The 19,077-nt window shown below is 40.2% G+C and overlaps 1 protein-coding gene across 1 annotated transcript in view; it reads right to left on the reverse strand.

Moving 5' to 3' along the window:
- dph6 (diphthamine biosynthesis 6) overlaps positions 1 to 14,153 on the reverse strand; it is a 56,672-nt gene extending 42,519 nt beyond the window's left edge. The window contains exons 1-3 of the mRNA XM_041061552.1: positions 14,013 to 14,153; positions 13,623 to 13,714; positions 11,901 to 12,085 (exon numbers count right to left, since the gene is read on the reverse strand). Coding sequence (XP_040917486.1) covers positions 11,901 to 12,085; positions 13,623 to 13,714; positions 14,013 to 14,035 — 300 coding nt within the window. The 5' untranslated portion in view covers positions 14,036 to 14,153. The remainder of the gene's footprint in view (positions 1 to 11,900; positions 12,086 to 13,622; positions 13,715 to 14,012) is intronic.
- Positions 14,154 to 19,077: the final 4,924 nt, after the last annotated feature.

Raw genomic sequence — 19,077 nt, forward strand, 5'->3', positions numbered from 1 at the left:
TCCCTGTGGTCCCTTCCTGCAATTTTTCTCTGCCTGATAAACATGCTGATTAAAGCGAACAGCGTGTAAACCTTTGATACTTTCCTAAATGAAATCCATGCCCTGCCTGGGGCCTGACGCTGAGCTGCGACGCACTGTGCCGCACACACACAGCTCCACGTAGGCGTGCCAGCTAATCAGATAAAGGATGTGCTCTGTGTGTGTGTGGCTCTGTGCATGTACGTGTGTGTGGTGTTTACGGTGCAGCAAAGGATATGAGGTATAAAGGCGAGGCTAAACACAGAGACAAATACACTGCTAGAATTTAACTCTTTGACCTAAAGTTAAACACCAAGAGATCTTAAGAACTTGGGATTCAGTACTCAAGTTTAAATATCTCTCCAACTTGTCCAATAATGGAATATACATTATAGTCAACTCCGCTGCCCAGTGACAGTAATTAAGTCAGACTGATAACATTTCAGCCCAGCACAGACCCAAGGGGGCTGGAGGCAGAGTCATGTAATTCTAAGTAAGCCTCAGGGCCAACACTCTATTCTAATACAATGATAACCTTTTCCCTAAATACAATTGTCAGTTCCTAAAGAGGCAAATTAGGAGGTAAAGAGTGGGATAAGGAGAGAGAGAGAGAAAGAAAAGGGAAAAGAGATAGGAATGAGAGTGTTGAAGGAGTGCGCGACATCAACACCAATTTGGTCCCTTGGCTCTAAACTTGACAGGACCAGACTTAGCCTGACAGAATCAAGAGAGCATCAGAGCAACAGCGAACAACACCCTCCTCTTGTGTTTTTGTCTCTCTGTCTCCCTCTGTCACCTTCCTCTGTTGTAGGTACTTGGGCCCGTGAGGTTCAGTTCAGTCTTGACCAATAAAATGAATTCTCCTTTCATTGGCTCCCTTTACATGACATCATGAAGCCTTTAATAGCCATTCATACTCGCCACTAATGATAACACAAGACAAATTTCTCACACATCCTCTTGTTTTCAATGGAGGCTCTAGCTTCGAGACCTTTTGGCAAATAGCTTAGGAAAATGGTTATTTTTGGAAGGGGTTATGTTTTTGTCGCTATTATAGCTATCGCCAGGAGACAGGCAGGAATGAGGGGGCAGCTAATGCTACTCTGGACGTGATTTTAAAAATTCTAGACATACTTTCTCATCCTCTGTGGGAAAGGTAGGATAAATTATTGTGAAGCAGGCGTGTATGTATGAATAAATCTGAATTGACTGATATTAAGGGAAATTGTTCCATGTGTATTCATGATGCCATAAAAAATACAAACTTTGATTTTATGGTAGCTGAAAAATTTATCAAAATGGTTTATAGTGGGAATACCTGACAAAGCGACAAGGTAGCTCATGAAGCACAGCATAATAATAAATAATAATAAAATCTTTATGAGAGCTATCTGGCTAAACGATGTTTTGACTACATTAGAGGTGGGATCCTGTTAAGAAGCTAACCTTATGATAAATCAAAGCGGAGGTCATCAGGACTCCTGTGACCCACAAACCACTTTTCTTCCTTCATGACTGTTGGCACAAGATCCAAAGAAAGAGCTCCCTCCCTGCCCTGATTCCGTGTCACTTTTCTTTTTTCAGCATTTAATGACCCTAGTTCATTAAAGGAAGCTTCACCTGATCCAGGACCTGAGGCCCTGTATTAACTGAAGCCCAGAGCGGGACTAATTCTGGTGTGGCGTTGTGCAACAGTGCAACTCCCTTGCAGCCCCATCAGAGGCAGACTAAACAAAGGCCTGGCCTGGCTTCCCCTGTCCTCTCCAGCGGGCAGAAAAGCTATTAATGAGGATCTATGGCCCAGAGCAATGGAAGCCCTCAGTCCCCCCAGCCATGTCCATCAGGGTACTTAGCCCCATGCAGTCATTAACTTCTGTTACTAATTGTCAAATTCATTAAACTAATCCTTCCCCCACATCCGGATGTCTCCCATGGAAATGGATGGAGAGGGCTGAGTTATTAAGATGTCAGCTGTGGGGAAGATTAAGGCCAGCAGACATGCTCTACAAAGAAACGATACGGCCATTAAACTCTATATCAAGGTAGTGCGTGTGATATACTTTGTAATTATATATACATTCATCTTAGTAAGAGAGTAAAGGAGTGTTTCAAATGTATTCACAGTCACAGACATGCCTTCAGTCAAGATGTGTATCTGGCCCAAAGACACATACAATGCACAACAGTCATAAAGCAAAGAATTCGGTTTGAGAACGCAGCTATTTTATCAGCTCTGAGCTTGAAAAGGTACTTAGGCATGCCACACATTCAGTCTGGGTAATATTCAACAGTCAAAGCCATTAACAGCATTCAAGGCAATTAGAAAGCCATAAAATATTAAAAATTCAATATTCATATTCATATGGAATACATCAGAACCCTCATTAGCTCTTTCTCAATGGCTGTCACAATGAGATCTTAATTATACACCCTAACAATACAAAGCACCATTTTGCAAAATGGTGGGTTTCCAAAATGCCTGCTTCAGCCTTTTTCTGACAACTAGGAAGCCAGAGCTGGTGGATCTGGACTATTACAGACACAAGGCCACATATTTCCATTACAAAAATCCTCTTTTTATTGAGTCCAAAGTTGTTGACATGTACTTTCTATTATGTTAACGCCTTCTGTATGTAGTATGCTTGTGCGTGATGGCAGGGAGGCGGGGAAGAAGACAAGGTGGAGAAATTAATTTAAGTGGTTTGAATGACAGTTTGCTCAAGGGCATCAGGGTACCATCACATACTCTCCATTGCCACATCCGCACTGTCATATCGACACTACTTCTAACCCCACAGCCTCCTGTCCCTTCCTCCTTCTCCTCTTAATCATCCCTCTCTCCCAGGATCCATCAAGTAAGTGACTGGACGCGACATGGTTTTAATGTTCTCTCCATTAGATCAGCTCTGGGCCTGTTGTAATGTAATAGGATTGTTCTCCCCTGTTTCTCATGGTGGGAACATGGAGAGGGGGTTGGACCTTGTTGTAGCAACTCAAGTAGATGTGGTACAGGGTATAGGGCCAGCTAGGGTCAAGTGATTGTGTTTAATGTAATGCAGACATAGTCCTGGGGCGTGTTGGGCTATCCTGACAACTCAGACATGCCAAACTGACAGGAAGCTTAGTGTTAGCTTTGTAGGAGGAGACACTGCTTATTTGTTTTAAATCAGCATTCTCATTATCATTCTGTGCAGACAGTCATACTCCAAGGTGACTCCCAGAGTTGGTAAAGGAGCGACAGGACGAGGAAGAGGTGTGCTCAAGGTACAGGACACTGACCAGTTACAATGTTATAAGTTACACCCAATGCTTACAAGATTATATACTGCTTATATATACACTGAAGCTAAAACACTATGTACAGTATCTGAGCCATCAAAATAAAGCAACAAATGGACATGCAGGCTTAGCGAAAGTCTTTGTAAAACAAACATCGGCGAAAACCTCGTTCTAAAAGGCTTTCAGAGACATTCCCCTCGGTAAATTGGTGGGGCTGTCTGTTTGAAGCAGCTGTTGAAAGACGGGCTCTTCCTTTGTGCTTGTGGATGGGCAGGCGAGATGACTCACCACGTGTCAGTCTTCAACCACAGAGAGTGGTGGAATAAGGAAAGCAAACTACTCACAAAGCCAGCTGCTCATAAACCTAAATGCCCCCGACCGGTTCCAGAAATTATGCATGTCAGAGTTACAAGAAGGGCAGTGAGGAAGCAGAATGGGGGGAAAGTACTGTCCTCCGCTGAGGTCACAAATGCAGGTGTGACCCGTCAACAGAGGATATGACATGGGACATTGTCTCATCAGCGCGATGAGTGAACGATGCTCATCAACCAGGAGAAATGTGCCAAGTGACGAATGCATGTGCACTGATTCAGGTCTGAAGAAGAATGAAAAAGAAGCTGCAGATTTTACTCACGAAGGTACTAGTGCCGCTTTTCATGGCTGAGCTGGTATTTGTACAGTTTCCTTGCCTGAAGTTTACACACACATACACATACTCTTTAGTCTTGGATGGTGATTCATTTACAATGACAGAGCTGTTTTCAGCGATAGAGCTTGAGCATAAATATGCCATGCCGCACAGCTGGAAAATGTAGAAATTCATCAGGGTTAAAAAGTAGAGAGATTAACGTTTCATGAGTTTCCTCTCAGATATATATGGTTACGTAAACACAGACGCAGCCAGTCGTCAGGCAGGGAGGGAGAGGGCCTTGGCCAAAGCAAGCACAAAGCCCTAGTTTCAGCGGGCCAAGGACAAGGAGGCTTTCCATATCAACACGCATGGAAAACTAAATGTTGGGAAGCAGCGGGGAGACATAAGGTCATTTAGCGATGTACTGTATGTCCATGAATACTTGCAATTCAAGAAAAACAAGTTTAGATATTACTGGCTCTTAAAAACGCAATATTTTAATGGCTATTTCTAAATGAAACAAATTATCACTCTGTGTCTCTACTCTCAGACGATCAACTGTTTTGGATGATACGAAATCATGTAACTTCCTTCAAACATTCAAGGTCTCGACTGTCACCATTTAAAGGACAAGGCTTTCCAATAAACAAGCATCAGTTGCAGTTTTCTGTAAAGCATTAAACAAAGTCATAATCCCAGCTCTGTCACAGCGCCATTCCCACTTGTCTGAGGTAAGAGTGTTTGAGAGTCTGAGACAGGAAGCTGCCTCCAAAATGCGAAAAGGAAAGAATCAAAGAAGTAGTCTCATGCCACAGAGAGGTAAACTATGTCAGTTGCTTTTCATGGTCCGTAACAACCACCTAGTCCATAGGGTGTATGCGCGCACATGTACTAATGTCCATGTATATACACACTTTCATGCAGTGGCCTACAAACACACATACACATTCCAAAATGTAAATGTTTTTCTGGTGAGGTCAGGTTCCAGGCTCTTGGCATCTTGGCTGTCCTGTCCTCTATCCTCCATAGCTCCAACAGACATCATGGACCCCCTAGCACCCCCCCTTCCCTCCCCTGAGAGAGACTAGAAGAAAATATAGCAGTGATGCTGGTTTAACCCACTCTCCAGACTCCAGACAGTGTTTTTCTACGGCTGGTTATGACTTTAGCTGCGGGAGGTGATGGGGCCTGCCACAAATATTTCTTGTGGGGAATGGTTCACAAAACAAAACATAAAAGCCCTCTTAATTTTGGAGTAGATGAATGGCAGGGAGTTGAAAGACTTAGCACTATTCCTCAGCTGTCTGTTCTGAGACAGACAGTATTGAGTCTGACTAGCTGTTGATACTGGTGAGTTTAAAAGGTTTTATTACAAGTCCAACCTCCTCCTTGACTTCTGTTTTTCTTAAATGGCTGGATCATCCTTCACACTTTTACTTGGCAGCAGAGTAAAAATAACTGGCTACAATCCAAACAGGGAACCGAGTTAGCAAATGGAAGAAAGTAAATGTAACTTCAGATTTTCAGATTGACTTGAAATGTGACTTTTAAGAAAGAGAAGGAACCAGACTGAAAAAATAAATTTTTATTGAGGGTGACAGTGAACATGTAAAAAATGATCTCTGATGATCAAAAGCAGTAGCTGTTTTGAAAAATAAATCCAAATGCATTTTGAAGAAAAGATGACAAAACACCCAATGAAAATGAAAAATTAGAAAAAAAAATTGCATGTGGTCAGCCAGGAATAGAAAAAGATCACAGATCACCTTTAATTTTTCATATGATCAAACAAAAGAGAGATATTATAACTATAAACTTTCCATATTAGTTTCACTTTTCATCAGTGCATAATTGAACATATCAACCAGTAGCTCAAATACAAAATAACCTCTAGATACATCTGCAGTTCATCCAGCATCAAAATAAAATCAGAAAAAAGGACTATAAACATATCCACGTTCTTCATTTGAACAATGTTCAACCAAGCAGTGGTAGTGGCTCATGCCCTTGGCAAGGCGAGATAAGGCTATCAGCTTCCATCATCGCTAAACAAGATTGAGCAAAGTACATTAAGCAGAAAAATACAAACAAATTACAAAGGCTTGAGGCTAGGCTCTTTATCTAATGTTTGTGGGGACTGTTAGAGTCAGTTGGAGGGAAATGGGCCTGCATCTAATAGATCCTGTCCCACCACTTCCACACGGCCAGCGAACAATACACAGCGCCATTATCTCAGCACTAATGCTATCCTTCCTCATGTGCAAAACAAGCCTGCATTCTCAACCCCACCGCCACTGTGTCGACCAACATAAATACAAGCAGTCTCAGACCAAAGGAAAAGATAACAATGGTTATCACATTGAGAGGCGACACAGAGAGACAGCTGTTTAAAGGAATCTATCCTAGCTCATGCTGAAATATATACCTAAGTAAGATGCACTAAACTTGCGCTGAAAATGTAATAAAACAAACTTTCTACAAAGCGATTATCCATCGGTATTAGACTGCTTGTAAGCTACTTCCAATAACACCATTTAGAGGTCTCTCTGCACCACAAACCAGCTACAATAAGCTTGCATTAGCTTTGTTATTGATCGGATCTCCTAAACCCTCACTGTGACCCCAGAGGTCATGATTTATGTATTAAGCAGCTTTTTAAAGAAATCCATTTTCCTGTTGAGCCCCCAATGTAAGCCTAATGCGGCACCATGCCGGTAATCAGAGAAGGGCTGCGTGTTTGATTTTGACCCCCCCTGCACCCCACACCCTTTATAGTTCACACCCCTCCTCAACAACTTGTCTCACAACACCTCAGCTACCTAATCAATACCACAGAGCTCCTGGTTCAACTGGAGATTCCTCTGCCTGCCAGCCAGCCAGCCTGCCGTCCTCCTCCTCTCTTCTCCTTTCTTTCTCCTCTCCCTCAGTCTCTCTTCCTCCTTTCCTCGCAGCAGGATACACCTCCATCAGGACACTCGCACCAACGCAGTGCCAGGCTTCTGAAGGGTCCGGATAAAAGTGCGAGGACAACACAATGGAGAAAAAGATGCCAGTAGAAGAAAAACAGAAGGAGCGAGGGAGAGGGAGGAATGAAAAAGAATGTTCGGACTTGCGGACAGGCTGCCTCTGCGATCTCACAGGGCCCCCACTCTTGTCTGCTGATGTCGATAATGGAGCAGCCGCAGAGACCAAGGATGGGGGGGGGGGGGGGGGGTGAGTAATAAAGGTCAGGAGGAACAGGGAATGGGGTAAAAGTGTGTGTACATTTAAGAAGGATTATCTCACTAAAAACAAAGCGTTTTAACACACACCAACAGAAGGGAATGTTTCATCTACAAAGGCCAAAGGTCTCAGCGCGCTTCTCCAAGACTTTTCCCAGACAACTCCAGGAAAAAAAAAAATGCTGCCTTGATAAAAACAAAAAAAAAAAAAAAGTAAAAAGGGAGGGAGGAATTTGGGTGTTAACAGACACACAGTATCAGCTATCAAAAAAAAAAAACTTTGGTTCTGAGAAGTCGAATGCATTACAAGATAGGAAATTAGATTTGAAAGTAACATTTCCATCGTTCTCAAAGCTGGGTCTGAGCACGACAGAGATGTCACAGTGCTGCTAATTAGAGCTGGCAGAAAGGAACGTGTGCGTAGATATCATCTATTGTTCCTCATCACTCTAATGAGCTTAAATGTCTTTGTCTTTATTCATCAGCTCAAAGGTTGCAGAGTTGCTGCAATAGAGTCACTATCTTTTTATTTAGTATCTATTACAACATCAAGTGATTGAAGCTCCAGTTGCATCTTTCTAAAACTCACTACCCTTCATGCCATATAGGCTGCGCTGCTTTAAAGGTACAACATCTTTGTGTTGTAAAACGTCCTAACTGCCGAAAACCATCTGAAAACAGCAGTGTACAGTGGGTTTGGCAGACAGAAAAGGACAGTATTTGGATGAAAGCAGTGAGAGCACATTTTCCAACCATAGGGTGCTGACAGAAGGCAAACTGGGGCAAAAATGAGAGGCAGAGGTGTGTAAGGAGAACAGAGATAGACCTGTTATCATGTAACAGAGGCCCGATTTGACCTGACCTTGAACACACAAGCGTGCACACGCCCGCACACACAAGCAGGGTCACGGGGCATAAAGAGCCACTGTGTCAGGTCACAGAGCACAGAGAGAAGGATAAAGGACTTGAGGGATGTGATATGACTAATATGAGGAGTTTTGCAGGCCTTCGGGGGGACTGGCGTTACAGCCAGGGGTGACTGACACTGCTGATCTGTATCACACATCAAAGCAGATCACAGCAGAGGAGAGCAGACCAATCACACACATGAAGTATAGACACAAAACCTACAGTATGTGCTGAACAGGAGGAAAGATATTTTGAATGAGAGTATATTTATCTTCTGCACGATAAGATGCACGCTACAAATCAGCAATCTTAAACTTAGAGAGACTTATTTTTCTCTTTACTTTCTAGCTTCCCTTGGAAGCCTGGCAGAAAACACAAGACTCATCTGTTCTATAAAAAAAATAAAATAAAAAATATACCTTTACAGTCATAGATGTCCAGAACTGAAAGTTTCCCCCCCGCTGCTGACAAAACTGTTATTTCTCCCCCTAAAAGAGCGGGTTCAAAGATCAGCACCTAGCAGGATGGGATGCTGTGGCTTGCATGTCTATCAGGTTACACACTTCAAAGACACACTGCCATACACAGCCAGCGATGAGAGCAAAGGGGCCAAGGATAGGGCCACATTGTCATTCTGCCATTATCACTACTACCAAGGGATAGTCGGCTCATTTTTTCTATTATAATTGAGGGGTTTTTTTCCTCCATCAACAATGGTTCTGAAGAATATGATCTTTTCCTTTGAATCTTTTGAATGGCTCCAAAAATTCTCTGAGAGGCCAAAGTGTAGTGTCTTTGGTTTGTCAGCTTCAGGGAATGGTCTGTAGATGGCACTGTTGGCTCATGCTATGAGCCTGTTGCCAGCTTTGCAAAGGAGGAGGAGGAGGACGAAGAGGGAAGAATATCCACTTAAAACTCATCAACTCCGGATCTGAGAAAAAAAAAATTCTTTCATCTATGCTCAAGTGTCATTTGCCAAATATAATCTTGTAACTTCTAATTAATTCAAACTGCTAGAAAGAATCTTTCAAAATATCACACTTTCCAAACAGAACACATTTTTTTCATGCTAAAACTGTTCTTTTTCAGTAAGAGAGATTTAACAGCTCATTATCAAAAGAATGTTTTTTCCTCCTTTTCTCCCCTCTCTACCATTTCCTTCACTAATCAACAACATCACAAACTTTATGGTGGGAAAAATATTTTTTTTCTAAACATAAAATAGTAAACTAGGCATATCTAATGAACATAACTAAATAGGAGCATAATCCATGACATTACTAAAGGAGATTTAAGATGCTGACATGAGTTACTACCCTTCACAATGCAGAACAAATGGTACAAGTTAGTAAACCTACTGATTAGTGAGAATGGCACAAAAACAACTACAGAGAGCACTAACTTGAAATTTGAGAAAAGAAAGTTGTGTTCTTATGGTTGACATCACTCAGTAGGCAAGAGAGGAAGCCTGTTGTTTACGGTGCAGGTCTGTTGATGACGGTGAGAGGGGTAAACGCGGAGACGACTGGAGGTCTGCTCGCCCGTGAGGGCCCCATGGGAGTCCAACTGACCTGATCTATGGCCCGTCTGACTTGTGAGGTCAGACCAGAGAAGCCCTGGAAATGGGAAATTAGCGGGCCTTTGCAATTAGAGCCCTGACCACAGGCAGAGTTGGCATATTGCTTCACAAACCGGAGACACGTCCGTCATTTGACTCTGAATACTTATGAGAGCACCAAAACCATAAACTTGACTATCTGAATGTGCGCACTCACAAGAAAACACACAAACATGAGCTGTCTCATGTAGCTGCATGTGTAAAGCTTGCGATATATAAAGAAGACAACAAAGACTGTCAGGCAGAGGGCGTGAAATGCCCTGAGGCGGGCTGACTGGCCCTTGCCACTGAAGCGGTGTGTGGACATGCAGGGACCCTGGAGCAGCCCTCTGCTCCGGATGAACATGTCTTCACACAGACCTACAGGAAGAACCATACAATCCCCACTTCTCTCATTTACACCACGTCAAGCCAACTCCCATCACAGCAACAAACTTTCATCCACCATCCCATAAGAAGCACTTAAATTTTGATGCAGCAAGTTAAAAGGAGAGATTGTGTGGGGGTGCAGAGGGGAAAAAGTGTTACGCAGGATCAATCCCCACACCCCGTATGCGCTGACAGCTGGGAGAGCTGTTGCTGCTGCTGAAGTGTGTGTCCAGGTAGCTTCCTCATGGCTGCAGGCGGTCAGGTAGGCAGGCAGTGCCAGCGGTGTGTTAAACATACACGCAGTTGTCTCAAACCTGTCAGTCAGACACCCTGCACCACATCGGACCACCGAGGTCTCATGCATAATTTGGCATCAAATGAATATTTTCTCAGTGTCCTAGCAAAAGTGGTATTTGATGAAATATTAATTTGGTGATTAATTTTTGCATCTGATCTTCTGTCAAGTGAGATAAAAAAAAAGAATGGAATTTTTTCCGTGTAGCCAGTTGTTGAAGGGCACCTCATTCCAACTTCACACATAAAACTTTAATAAACTGATACAAAAGGCATACTATTTTCCCAGCGTAAGATGAAAAGAAAACTTACTCCACTTTGAAAGTGGAATCAAGACATACTAAATAAGACAGACTAAAAGCTCTAACATGGCTTTTTAATCTCCCGAGCAACTTCGCTGCACTTTAAAATAGGTGCTAAGAACTGTTAGTGTACAGCAGGCCAGATGAAGCTAGACAAGTAGAGCCTCTTTGAGACAGTGCTGATGGGCTACTAAGTGACTCTGAATCCATGGAGAATGACTTGTAAAACATCTCAACAGTGTGACATATGTCATGAACCTTAGCCGAGATGAGAAGTTTAGTAGTGCTCTGAGAGCTTGTTCACTAAAAAGCAGTCAAGCATATGTCAGTGGTGGCCAGTCAAAACGATGGCTACTTTTGTAGACGCTCAACGAAGCATTGTAATAGTGAATTCACATAATTATGGTGTATTATAATACTATGCCAAATTAAATTCTCTATTTTATTAATAGCCTCTAATGCCTCTTACATCAGTTAACCAGATTTATAGTCACATGTTTTACTGATTAATGTAATTTGTTCATTTTACTTTGAGTTTCTTTCTGAGCAGTCTGGTACAATCACTCAGGTTCCTTCAACTCCTGTACAGTTTATTTTGCATATATAGGTTTATGTATACGTGATCAAATGCCTGTGCATATATTTAACTTTAAATAGCTCTTAAAATGCACCTACAAAAACACATATTTTTATTAAAAATAAACATTAAATAACATAAAAAAAATAGGCTTATCAAAAGTGTCCCCTCAAGATGTAAAATATTAGTGACTGTGTGCTGATCTGAAGGGATGGATGTCAGAGATATATTCAGAATTTAGAAATATTTAATTCAAATTACTGAATGAAGATTTTTAGTGGACTAAGAGATTTAGATGTTCCTACAAATTATATAAATGGCACTTTAAAGAGCATATCACACTTGAACACAATCACTGATACATTACATTCTAAGAGATAAATTTTGATAGGTCCTTTTTTTTTTCCATAGGTTTTTTATATAAACAGAGTGAGCCAGATATTTTTCTAAAGACCCATCAAAGTGAGCCAAGGCTAAAGGACAAGTAAATACTGGGCTTCAGTTTAACAGGTGACCTGAATGGGGACAGGAGTGGGATACCCATGCCGCTTTGTTTCTTCTGTGTGTAACATACAAATAATGTTCGTCAGCTGTTTGTCAGTACACTGCTGACAGACACACTGCTAAGATAATAACATCTTTTACTGTATCTCTCGCTAATGGTGGGGACAGAGAGGCCTACCTTGACAAGGTGCAGCAGCTCATAAAGGTCCTCTACCTCATCCCCCTTTGTCTCACTGTAGTTTCTGCTGGTGTCCAGGCTGGAGCCCTGGATAGTCCGTCTGTATAAAGGTAGATCCATGGCTTCAGCATAAAGCTCTATGGCCTGGTGGCCCACCGTCTGGTACATATAACTATCCAACTCATCTGCAGCATAGAAGAAAAGATGTTTAAGTGCCTGATGACAAGTCATTAATCATGTGCCTGAAAAAAGATGATGAGCTTACTGAAATCCACAGGACGTGATGCAGCATTTCTTTGTGAAATAGTCGAGGGTTAAAGAAAAAAATCCACAGCCTCGTTTTAGATCAAGGATACAACCAATGATTATTTCCATTACTGATTAATCTGCTGATTATTTTCTTGATAAAATGATAAGTTGTTTGGTCTTTAAAATGGAAAAAAAAAATGCTCATCAGAGTTTCACAGAGGCCAGGCTGACATCTTCAAATGCCTTGTTTTATCTGCTATAGATAAATTAAATATATCAATAATAACGAATTAAATAAATAAATAAATAAACAAACAAAACTCCAATAAACCTGTATAACTGTGAAAATGTCAGTGATAAGATTTTCATTGAAAAGTTTCAGTAACTTATTCAGTTGTTTCATAATTCATTATTTTAGCAGTGGTGGCGAGTAACTCTGAGATCAGTGGTCCACTGGCAGATTAAATCTGGGTGGGTTTAAGTTAAAGAGCAGCACTTGCCCCTTCCTCATTACCACCACTGTGACGCCCTTGAGCAAGACCCTTAAACCGTAATTGCTTCAGTGGAGCTGTTCAGTGGACAACAGATGACATAGGGGTTGTAAAGGGCAGCTTCTGGGTGTGAATGTATTTGACTGTGAGAGTGTGAACAGGGTGCTCCTGCAAAAGAGAGTGTTGTTCAAAGTGAAACTTCTCTTATATATTAAGGTTTAAAAAATGCCAATATAATTTTACATATTTAACTGTATGGAATTTTTGTGGTTATTTATTTAATTGCAGAGTGCACAGGAAAATAATAAATTACAGAACTCTTAAGTAATTAATGTTCCTTGTTTGCGTGTTACCACCTAGCTGAAGCCTTATACCATGCCTGTTACTTACAGCTAATAATTAAAGTGTATACGGCCAAAAGAACGGTGAGGAAAAAGTAAAGTAACAAAGGCAGATAGACTGGTGGGTCAGGGGTTCATCCTACAGGAAGACAATGACCCAAAACACTTGATGGAAGACCAGCACAGTCTCCAGACTTAAACCACATGGAGCTGGTTTGGGATGAGCAGAAGGTGAAAGCAGAGAAAGTGCAGCATATCTGTGGGAACCTCTACAAGTTGGGACAAACTTTCTGAGCAATATTTTTTTCCATTGTAGAAAAAACATCACAAGTGAAAGAGTAAAAAAAAAAAGTTTAAAAAGTTAATTTAGTTAAACAAGATGATTCCATGAGTCCTTGTTTATAAAGTCTCCAATAGTTTATTTGTTTTATGCTTTAATCTCAGAGACATTGAATTATGTAAATCTATATAACGGCAAGAAAAACGGAGGTGTTCTAAAACCGGCAGTGTATATTTCTGCAGCGCTTTGATTATGCACAGATCTTAGTTTTCTTGGTCTGCACAAGTGCAGCTGGCTGGCCCATATAGCCCAACCAGCCCCTGTAGATGACAGCTAAACCCCAGCAGCGCATCTTTCTCACCTGTGTGAGCAGGACGCAGGTTGGCCAGAGCTACGATCCGGTGCCCAGCAGCAACACACTGCATCATGTTGTAGCAGCTGTCTTTGCCCCCACTGGAACAAAACATGAGAAATAGGCAGAGAGGTAAAGAGGCGTCTTGAGTCATTACGATGCAGACCCATACGCTATCAGGGGAGTACAGTTAGCGATATGGGAAAGTGGCAGCCGCATTAGAATTCAGAAATAAAGGACCTATTTATAGCAGTAACAGTAGCTGGAGATGCTCTCTTCTAAGAGGAACAAGTTATTTAGCGCTTCTTCAAAGTAACATCTGAGATCAACTTACTGCTATACTAACAAAAACACCAGTGACAGGTCTGTGAGACAGTTACAGCAAAGAAGCGCGGCTACCTTATCAACGCGACCACTTTCATCTTCTTAGTTTTTGGCTCAAGAGTCTAATCAGACCACAAAAACTAGCTAAAACAGTACAAAATGTTGTAACTGTGCTTGGCAGCCGGTGTATGAACACAACAACATGTGAGAGCTCGGCTTCCGGGTTGCTGAAGGACCCTTTCCCTCCAAGATGCCCTCTAATATGCCTGATAGAAAATCAGTTACTGGGAGTCTCTCTCTCTCTCAAATTCATATGCATGCTTGACATGCATGACCAAAATTAAGTAGAAGATATAAGTTAATAATGCAAATGTAATAATTTAAATTATTTGAATATATAATAATATAATTTGAATAACAAATACGAAGAATTCAAAACACAAACATTTAAATAAGTGAAAATTAAATATATTTTTAAAAAATGATAATAATAATAAAAAAAAAAACGTAAAAAAAAACGTATCTCCTAACAGCACACACAAAAACAAATACGCAGGCAGGCCCAGTTGACATGTGTGCCATGTGTTGTACATATTTCAAATGTTTATTGCATGTGGGAATTATTTCAAATGTTATATTTGATTGATATATAAGACATCATATGTGGAAGCCATGTCATATTTCACATGTAATATTACATTTATAAGTGATGAATTCAAAAGAAAGTTTACATGTGTTTTTTAGGCATTTCCTTTGTGAAATGTCATATTTTACATGTGAAAACAGGAATTTCACATGTATTTTTTGACTCCCGTAAAGTTACCATATTTACAGCAAAGCAAATTAGAAAAATTCTGTTTACAGTTCTGCCTATGTAAACTGTACTATAACGTAATCAAAGTGACTCTGATACTGACACTGACACACAGCCTTTGCCTCTTGTGTCTCAAGAGAGGACCAAAAGTCCATGCAATGGTATTCACACACAGGTTGCGCTTTTCCTCTGAGGGAGCCCTATTTTGCTCAGAGGAAAGCCTTTGATGCTCTTTTTGCTCTCTGTTGTTGTGCCAGAGCAGAATAATTGCACTGCTTTTGTGTGCTTCCCTCACCTTCTACCCCTAAGCAGGCCAAAGGCAACTGGTTTTGTTTGAATGTACAAAATTGAGAGAGACGTCTCTTCATCCCACTGCTTTTAACTAGGTTCCCTTTTTTGTTTTTGTTTTGTTTTTGTTTTATTCTTCCTGAATAAATGACAAAATCTACAACCTGCAGATGAGCATCATTTGTACTATGGTACAGGCAGTGCAGACTATGAACACAGATCTCTTTTCTAATGTGTGAATATGCTCTTGATTTAGTGCACATCAGGGATTTTATATGATTGATTTTTTTTATTCCTAATTTTCACAAAAGGGTGAGTAAATAAAAGATTTAATTCTTTTCTTGTTCCTTGGTTTCATTGTGTCCTTCTTTCTTCATTTACAATGTTTATTTACTCTAGTTTATTCAACATGGACAATTATTCTATTATTATTTAATGTGGCTACAATAAGAAAATAATGATGATGTATTTTATGAAGATATGACTCGACAGGTAATATTCATCCTCAGTCACTAGGCAGGTGAACCAAAATACAATCCAAGCACCATGACAACAAACAACAACTACAAATAAATTTGTAAAAGGAATATTTCATAACATGTTGGAAATTTCATTTGACAGGATGAGTGATATAGTTTTCAAACTGTTTCTTTGTCATGTTGGTTTGAAAAATGGCCTTGTCTTGGGAGAGCAGGACACATCCCCCTGGGTCTGGTTGTCCTTCAGTTTTGTAAACTCATTAATATATCACCTATGTTTTCCAATTTTGTGGGTAATACTTTATAATACAGCTTCACTGCCTCTGGTAATTTCCATTAAAGCCTTGCCCATAGGATATGACTAATGCAAATTTGTGTCACTTATCAGTTTTAATATATGTAGTTTATTACCCTGACAAATAAAGAGGTGTGTTGTTCTGATTTTATTTGTGGCAGCATTTTGCTGACGTAAAAGAGCGTTTTATGCCCGTATTGTTGGTGCGATGGGGATAAAAAGTGTTGATGGATAGTCCAACTGAGACACAGCCAATGGACGTGAATATGAGACGCATAAATATGAAAGCAAGGCAGCAGGAATCAAATGACACCCTTGGCCTTTTCTTAAAGGAGCATGTGCATATGACAGGTGATTTACACAGACACACAAACTAATTTTTGTCGCACAAGGACACAAAAACTTTGGGTGTAATGAGAAACTAAGGCCTCAAATCACAAGACGATAAATTGAGTGTCAGAACAGGCCAGCCAAGGTTGCTCGCTGAGTGGCCAGAATACAAACACACATACACACTTCTGGTCCCTTCAACAACATGACAAAGCAAGTGTACATACTGCACTGTAACACAGTGCATGTGTTAAATTTTTTTGTTTCATAACAATGAAAACCTTCTTTTTATTGATTAGATATGCAACAGTAAGCAGGCACAATTTCGAGAACACTGTAAATCAATCCCTAGTATTTGCTGTTTGCACATACTTTGGATTGATTTTCCATTAAAGAGATTCTGAATGTTATTATTTTACATTTAATTCTGTGAGACCTTTAATAACAAAATTCAGAGGAATGTGAGCAGCAAACCTCATCACAGTAACCCCATTTCCTCTCATTTAACATCTGTAACTGCCGTCTAAGTGAATTTTCTGCTGCAACTCAAGCCAATATACAAATCTTCTTCTGACTTTATGCAGAACACAAATTGGATTTGAATTTTACTGCAATTTCAAGTTTCAACTAAGCCACAAACAAAAAGCAGAGGACACAGAGAAGTGCCAAATTGAGACCTTTGCCTGGAACATCCGGTAGTCCAGTTTCCACACTTTTTTTCCCCCTTGGACCTTCCAGTGTGAATCAAAGTCTCCCAAAATGCCTGAGGTTTATGTAAAAAAAAAATTACTTCCTTCACTGTGGCTCATGAAGCAAAACAGAAAACTCTAATCATAGTTGAAGTTTAATGAGGGCAGATGACAGCTAAATGTTATCTTAAGATAGTGATAAATTTGCACTCAAGTGAGCAAAGCTTTAAAGCAGTCCTGTGTATTCTTAACTCTACTCCACTCTGGTGTTGCCTCCATCAGGGGCTCATTTTCCAAAGAACTATCAACATAATGATACCTCTTTAGGGCCTAACCACATCCAAATCAGTTAGTAAACAACCCAAACAGGGATCTGTACACATTTTTACAGACAATTAACTGTTATCACGAGGGGCCCAAATGGATTAGTAGGCTCATTAATGTCTGAGGCTAATCAGTCCTTGATTGGAAATGTGAGAGAATGTGAAATAAAGTCGTGGTGTGATCCAAATTGTGTTTGATCATGGCACCGTCCTTAACAACAGCCCCAGTCTGCAAACAGTAATTTAGTTTTTTTTTCCCTCTAAATCCCCTAAAGAAAATTTGGCTTTTACCCTGGTTCCATTTGGCTTCTAAACTACATAAAGCATTAAAACGGATGAAAAATGTTTTGCCTCATAAGCTGCTGCTCTTTTGTGAAAGCCCCAAGATCATTTTGCTGATAAATATTATTTGGACTTCAAAATATCTCTGCTCAGAAAAGTGCCTTTCAGACTCATTTCAGAGCAGTGCTGATTCAGTGCTACTTGTATTTATATTTCATCTTTTGATCCAACCTGAATTGATTTGGCATGCATTTAATTAATTGTTATAATATTTCACATCTCTGATACATGGTGATATGCATAATGGAAAACAAATTAAAATTACAAATACTTAATATCGACTGAACCAGACAATAAGTTATGCCTCTGAAGGGTCTGCATTGTTTTTGTTTAAAATAATTTTAAAGCAACAAATTGGGCTTTGTGGCCAAATGGTATCCAGTCAAGTCCCACAAGGTTCAGAACTTTGATCTATGCATCTTTTAATTGTTAAAAAAGACTGTGGAGGAAAAGTCAGGGGTTCGCCAATGTCAAGAGGATTCACCCTCTGGAGGCCATGAATATCTGCAATGCAACAATGCATGCACTAGTTGTTGAGATATTTCAGTCTGGACCACAGTGGTGGACCAACTGGTCACCCAACCTATTGTCTGACAGACCATGAGTGAGACATTACCATACATGGAGGCATGCTGCTAATATGACTAAAAACTAAGAAATGATTTACCTTGAACGCACCAATCCACATTTTATCTGTCAAGAATAATAAATCAGAAATTATTACTACAGTAATAGTTTGTTTGCATTTAAATTAAATATTGTAAGTGTATAAAATCCTGTATTTCGTATCACATTAAACTATGGTTGCCCTCGACATTCAATCATTGTTAATCTGTCTCAAAGAGGATTTTTGTGTGAGTCAGGATTTCAGAATGAAAAAAAAAAATCATCCTCTGACCTTCATACAGCACTACAGGAAAAAGAACTTTCCAATGTATAAACCAGCTAACCATCCCTAAGTACAAATGTAATTTCCTGAATATTTCTCCTTGATTTGAAATTGTCTTGCCCTGCTTCTAGGATCCTAGAACCAAATTATGGCTTCAGTGGTTGAGCACTGTGAAGCTCAAGCCAAAAGGATGTGGTCCATTAAAGTACGCTACCATTCCACTAATTATGAAGCAGCCAAAGCAAACTGCACGCACTGCTATCACCTGACCCAGCTGCCAAACACTGTTCTACATACAGGATTTTAGCCTAATGGTTTACAGAGACACTGTGCTCTTAGTAATCCATACCACTGGACATTTAGCCTAGTTGCTGTGCAACCAGAACCCAATACTAAAAACGATACACTTGAAAGAAAATCACCTGCTTTTATTGATTTATATTCTTTTTAAATCATGTTTTTTTTTTTATCACTAAGGAATATGCATATATTTCTCAAATGAAGTTCTCAGACTGATATATAAAAAAACATTATGTTATTTTTGTCTCTGAAGTATCAATGTAAACTACCAGGATAAATTTTGGCTTTGCTGTCAGTGACTGGTAAATAAATATAGTAACTGAGCAGACTAAGTATTACAATGGCCAGTGTCTGTAATCTGTAAATTGTCTGGTGGGATGTTGTAATTAGC

The sequence above is a fragment of the Toxotes jaculatrix genome, chromosome 17 (assembly GCF_017976425.1).
Source record: "Toxotes jaculatrix isolate fToxJac2 chromosome 17, fToxJac2.pri, whole genome shotgun sequence".
Classification (NCBI taxonomy): domain Eukaryota; kingdom Metazoa; phylum Chordata; class Actinopteri; family Toxotidae; genus Toxotes; species Toxotes jaculatrix.